The sequence below is a fragment of the Nicotiana attenuata genome, unplaced genomic scaffold (assembly GCF_001879085.1).
Source record: "Nicotiana attenuata strain UT unplaced genomic scaffold, NIATTr2, whole genome shotgun sequence".
Lineage (NCBI taxonomy): Eukaryota > Viridiplantae > Streptophyta > Magnoliopsida > Solanales > Solanaceae > Nicotiana > Nicotiana attenuata.
The window spans coordinates 514-6,367 of NW_017686334.1; the positions used below are offsets into that span (position 1 = coordinate 514).

The 5,854-nt window shown below is 36.7% G+C and overlaps 1 protein-coding gene across 1 annotated transcript; it reads right to left on the reverse strand.

Annotated features, from left to right (window-relative positions):
• Nucleotides 1-349: 349 nt before the first annotated feature.
• Nucleotides 350-1,189, reverse strand: LOC109222205 (peroxidase 12-like). Its single transcript, XM_019386583.1, has 2 exons — nt 901-1,189; nt 350-613 (listed from the first exon to the last, which is right to left on the reverse strand). The coding sequence occupies exons 1-2, from the start codon at nt 1,129-1,131 to the stop codon at nt 509-511; spliced, it is 336 nt and encodes a 111-aa protein (XP_019242128.1). The 5' UTR covers nt 1,132-1,189; the 3' UTR covers nt 350-508.
• Between the last annotated feature and the right edge of the window lie 4,665 nt (nt 1,190-5,854).

The following is a 5,854-nucleotide window of genomic DNA, read 5'->3' on the forward strand; positions in this document are numbered from 1 at the left end:
GGAGTAATAAAAATTCAAATCTAGAAACTTGTTAAAATTAAAAAAAAAAAAATGGGATACGAAAGAAACGACTTTGACAAGTTTAAATTTGAAGACCTCACAGCGAAGCGGGGGGGAGGGGGGGGGGGGCGGGAGAGTTCTTTGAAATTAAAGATATAAACCAACTACTCATTCATAACGCCTTCACAATCTTTAAAAAATTTAATCTGACATTTTCTCACCTTTATCCTGTCCCAATTTCGCGGCGCGGGAGGTGGGGGTGGGGGGCGAAAAACCAATTTCTGTAAATGAACTTCATATCTTATGTATGATATTTCAAAACATATAGTTTTGGTATGAAAATGAAATGTATCTGCATAGTAAACTAACACGATCTAAACCAAGACAACAAGGACTAAATGGGAGTTTTGGTCTTACCAAGACAACGGAATCCCTAGCAGCAATGGCTGTAATGTCAGAGCAAGACACAACTTGCCCACATGCATCGTGAACCCTTTTCCTAAGATCATCAATGATCTTGAATGACTTCTTTCTTAGTGTCAAATTTAGGAATTGCAGTCTGCTCACTTGGCCCTCCTGCTGATCCATCTAGCAACACTGAACTATCACATCCCTGCATTACATATCCATCAAAAACTAAATAATGACACATTTTTATATCTCAAAAACTCTTTAACTTTACTCTTAATAACGTCATTTTGTTGTTGTAGAAATAGTACGACATATTTAACAACATAAGTTCAGAGTATTTTAGTATGTGTCCGAAAAATCTTCATTCCTTCTTTTTCTTAAGCTCCACTACCAATCAACTACAACCATATAATATGAATTAGAAGATGTATTTTTTATTTTATTTACTGCAATAATAAGTATGTAAATTTAAGGAATGAAATTAGTTACCTGAACAAAGCAATCATGGAAATGAAGGCGAAGTAAACCGGCAGCTTGGCCAACATCATCCTTGATCTGTTTTTCAAGCCTCTTCCTAATAATGGATTCAAGCTGAGGGCAACTAGTTTCATAAAATCTCCATGAAAGACCTTTAACTGGAGCAGGTATCTGAGCTTTTGCTACAAACAAGGAAGAAGAAACAAGAACAAGAAGTAGAAAACTTGAAGTAGTTGACACCATAGCGCGCTGCTGTCTCTTTCTATATTGGTTAGCTAAATTGATACAAAAACAGCAGGACCAAGGGTCAAATTTATAGCCATATAAAGTTATCCACTTGGATATATTTTTGACTTTAAGGGGCATCTCGGAAATTACTATTGTACGAAAGAGCCGCGTGGCCGTCACACTGCTCTGGACCTTTTAGTTTGAATATATTTTAAGTAATTTATATTGCATAGAAATAATGATTCCAAGACAGACACATATGACATATCTCTGTTCTTTAGAGTACTATATTTGCAAATTTCGTGCAGAGTGTAATTATATTTTCTATTATTAGTTATATTCAATAGAAAAATAGAATATGTTAGCCGCCAATAAAGAACGCCAACTTTATTTGGAGAGAAGGGAGGGTACTATTCATTGTATCCTTATATATATTCGCAAAACTTTATCTCTATCGTCTAGGGATTAATAATGTTTCTTCACCCTAAACCAAAAATTTTGACTCGAGTATAGGCAGGGGCGGATCCCCGCTCGGTTGATAAAATTATTATATATTTATGTTAAAAAAATTTAAACTAGATTAAATAAATGATTCTGCCACCCCCATTCGCAAATTAGACGAAGGTGCCATGACTGGTAGACCTTTTTGAGAGCTTTTTTCGTGTGTAAAATTCAAGTTCGAATTTATCTTAAATTTTGTCTGACTTTCCTTTTTTGTTGTGCTTTTTATTTATTTTGTCCCAGTCATTTTTCTTTTTGGCTACCTCCCAATTTCCTATTTGTCGTTTATTATTTTTATATTTTTCCTCTATTCTATTACTTTATTTGTGATAGTTAGCAAGAACACTAAAAAAAGCCTCCAAAATTTAAAAATTTCATAATATAAGCATTTCTCTTAATCTCAAATCTTTTAGTTTTCTTTTCTCAAAATCAAAAAACTTGGGTCTTGATATTTAAATAGAGATCAAAATATAATTTCTTTTTTTATTATAACATAAAAATTTGTGTTATTCTATGATTGTTAAATACAATTTAAATCTCTTTAGTATTAAATTATGATGAACATTTCGCAAGCATTAGATTTATGATTTTAAGTTTTGAGATCTTGTAGTTTATCTAGTTATGCATTTACTTATGGGGTATAATTTTTCTATTGAAGATGTTTTTGTTTTTATTTTTGTTATTCTGATCGGCGGAGTTCCCTTATTAAAGATTTTATTTTACTTGTGCAAATTTATTTTTAGCATACAAAAAACAATGTGGCTCCCTAGTAAAAATATTGATTTTACTTGTATTATTAATAATAAAAGTGTGATTCCTTCTTTAAAATGCTAATCATATTTGCTTCTTAATGTCTGAGATGTAATATTCATACGACAATAATAACATATATACCCAATGAAATTCCATAAGTAGGGTCTGGAAAATTAATGTAACTTTTATATTTGCAAATAAAATGCTTATTAAGTCCCTGAATAAACTAATAAAATGAACGGGACAAACGTTCCGAACAAACAATATATTAGTAGTTATTATTAGGTGTACAGTAAAGGAAAGTTTGGCACCCGCCACCTTTAAATCCTAGATCCGCCTCTAAATTTAATTGGACGCTGGATTTAAATTTTTGGAAGAGTTGAGCTGTATGTGTTTCTTGTTGAAAGTATTTTTTAGAACATTATTGAAAAGCTGGTACGTGAAGCAAGAGCTACAAACCCCATTGAAGAAAGCTTTAAAGCTTAGCTCGAAAATTTGGTTTTCGAAAATGTGAACTATTCTAGTGGGTGTTATTGTGTTTTGTTAGAGATCTCTTGGGGAGCTTAAATCTCAAAATTATAACAAATTTGGTGAAGATTCAAAGAAGTTGGGTTGGAAATTTTGAGCAAATAACAATAAAGATGAAGAACAATGCTGGTTTTTTTAGATTTTTGACTTCTATTGTAACGACCCCACCGGTCGTTTCTAGCCCTAGCGCGTGATTTAGTAGTTTGAGGCACTAAGCAGCTTCACTTCAGGTATTATGACTTGTATGCATGGTGGGAATTGAATTTCGGGAAGTTTGGAATTTATTGGAAAGAACATCGTCATTTCGAAAGGTTTATGTTGGCAGGATTGACTAAGACTGGATATTTGAGTAAACGACCTCGGAATTGGGATTTGAAGGTTCTAGCAGGTTCGTATGATGATTCTGAACTTGGGCGTATGCCCGCATCAGGTTTTGAATGACCCGGGAGCATTTCGGCACATATTGTGGAAGTTAGCATATTTGGAAGAATTTCATAAGTTTGGGTTGAAGTGCCTTTCAGTGTTATTGATGTCCGTTTGGGATTTCGGGTCTGGGAATAGCTCCGTATGGTGATTATGGTATTGGGAGCGCGGTCGGAAGTGAATTTGGAGGTCGTAGGTCATTTTGGAGTCATTTGGCTAAAGTTAGAAATTTGAAGGTTTTTGAGAAGTTTGATCAGAAGTGGACTTTTTGATATCGGGGCCGGATTCCGATTCCGGAAGTTGGAGTAAATCCGTAATGTCGAATATGACTTGGGTGCAAAATTTGAGTTCAGTCGGACGTGATTTGATAGATTTCGGCATCGAATGAAGAAGTTTGAAGTTCTAAAGTTCATCAAGTTTGAATTGGGCATGATTTGTGATTTTAGCATTGTTTGATGTGATTTGAAGGCTCGAATAAGTTCGTAATTTGTTTTGGGACGTGTTGGTATAATGGGTTGAGGTCCCGAGGGCCCCGATTGGATTCTGGGTGGTAAATGGATCGAACTTGAACTTGGAAGAAGGGCTGAAGCAGCTGGGCTTCTGGTGTAACCGCACCTGCGAGGTTATGGCCGCAGGTGCGGCACTGCAGAAGCGGCCACGAGGGTCGCAGGTGCGATCTAGGCTAGGAGAGCTGGGAGCGCATATGCGGTCATCCCGCAGTAGAAGCGGGACCGCATCTGCGGAAGGAAGGGCGCAGATGCGGAAGTTGAGGGGCCAAATGAGGACAGCAGAAGCGGATCATGGGTCGCACCTGCGGAACCGTAGAAGCTGTCAAGTGACCGCAGGTGCGGAAATTCTTGAGGCAGTGAGATTCTTTAAATCGGGGGTTTGGCTCATTTCAATCCCATTTCTTCCATGGGAGCCGATTTTGGAGAAACTTTGAGGGGCCATTTTTACCACCAAGCATGAGGTAAGTGGTTTATACTATTTTGAGTTAAATACATCGATTAAGTATACGTTTTAACATGGAAATTAGTAGAAAGTTGGGATTTTTAGGAAAACCTAGAAATTTGGTATTCTTAGATTTTGACCACAATTAGTAAACATGAAACTGAGAGTAAATAATATATTTGAGTATGTAAGGTTATGGGTAAAGTTTATCTTCGAAATATTTCGGAATCCGGGCACGTGGACCGGAAGGCGATTTTGTCAACTTTTCAATGTGGAGTTGGAAATTTATATAAATTGAATTGTTATAAGTATTAGGGTATATTTTCATTGGGTTACCCATTATTTCTAGTTTTGGGAGCGTTGGCATCGATTTGAGTCATAGGAAGGGCGTGGAATGCCGGTTATGTAACTTCGGAGCGAGGTGAGTCTCCTTTATAACCTTGTAAGAGGGAATTAACCCCATAGGTGAAATAATTAATTGTGTTCCTAATTGTGGTGGCTACGTACGCACGAGGTGATGAGAGTCTGTGCGTAGCTACTATTATGCCTATGTCCGGGTAGTCTTAGGTTACACCATGCTTTGTTGATATTGTTGTTGATCGATGATACTGTTTTCCTTGAAGCAAAAAAAGATTTGAGGTTGCGTAATAATTGTGTTGAAGGTATTTTAATAAAGGAATTTAAGAATTTAAGTGCTTCCATTAAATGTAGTACTTTCAAAAAGAATTGAGGAATCTTATAATAACGTAAGAAATATATGTGTAACTGCATCGCATGTATATTTCGCGAGCGGGGAAAATTACTTTAAAAGCCTCACGTTGAATTGTCTCTATTTTTGAAAAGAATCAAGAAAAGGATTTTGTGTTATTAATAAATTCAAATTTGACCGTGTTACATATATGATTCGCAGGCGGGGAAATTCCTTAAATCTATATTTGACCGCGCCGCACGTATGATTCGCGAGCGGGGTACTTACTTCTACTACTCTCATGGGAGCAGGCCGATCGTCTCGGCATGTCAATAGATGCATCTATGGTTCGCGCCGTTCGACCCTCGGCAGTGCACAATTTACTTTTATGTTGGATCGGGCCGTACGCCTCGGCATTTCCTATATATNAGTTTGGTCTTCAAAGAATATTGCATCACGACTTCTAATAAGTTTATTATCAATTGGATCATAAAAACAATACCCAAACTCATCTTGACCATAACCGATAAAGATGCACTGCTTAGTTTTGAATCCAGTTTCGATCTCTCATCTTTAGGAATATGCACACAAGCTTTACACCCAAAAACTCTCAGGTGATCATAAGAAACATCTTTGGCAAACCAAACTCTGTCTGGGACATCACCATCCAAAGCAACAGTAGGAGACAAATTGATAACATAGGCAACAGTGTTAAGTGCTTCCGCCCAAAATGTATTTGGAAGTTTAGCCTCTGAAAGTAAGCATCTAACTCTCTCAACTAGAGTTCTATTCATCCTCTCTGCCAAACCGTTCAATTGAGAGCGTCGTTGGGCGGTAGTTTTATGATGACGTATTCCTTGTTCCTGCTAAATGTTAACTCGAAAACGGACCACT

Excerpts from the sequence above, each read along its gene's own strand:
- LOC109222205 (XM_019386583.1), bottom strand. The coding sequence starts at position 1,131 with ATGGTGTCAACTACTTCAAGTTTTCTACTTCTTGTTCTTGTTTCTTCT. Across the intron at positions 614-900 it reads TCCATGATTGCTTTGTTCAG|GGATGTGATAGTTCAGTGTT; the intron begins GTAACTAATTTC and ends TATGTAATGCAG.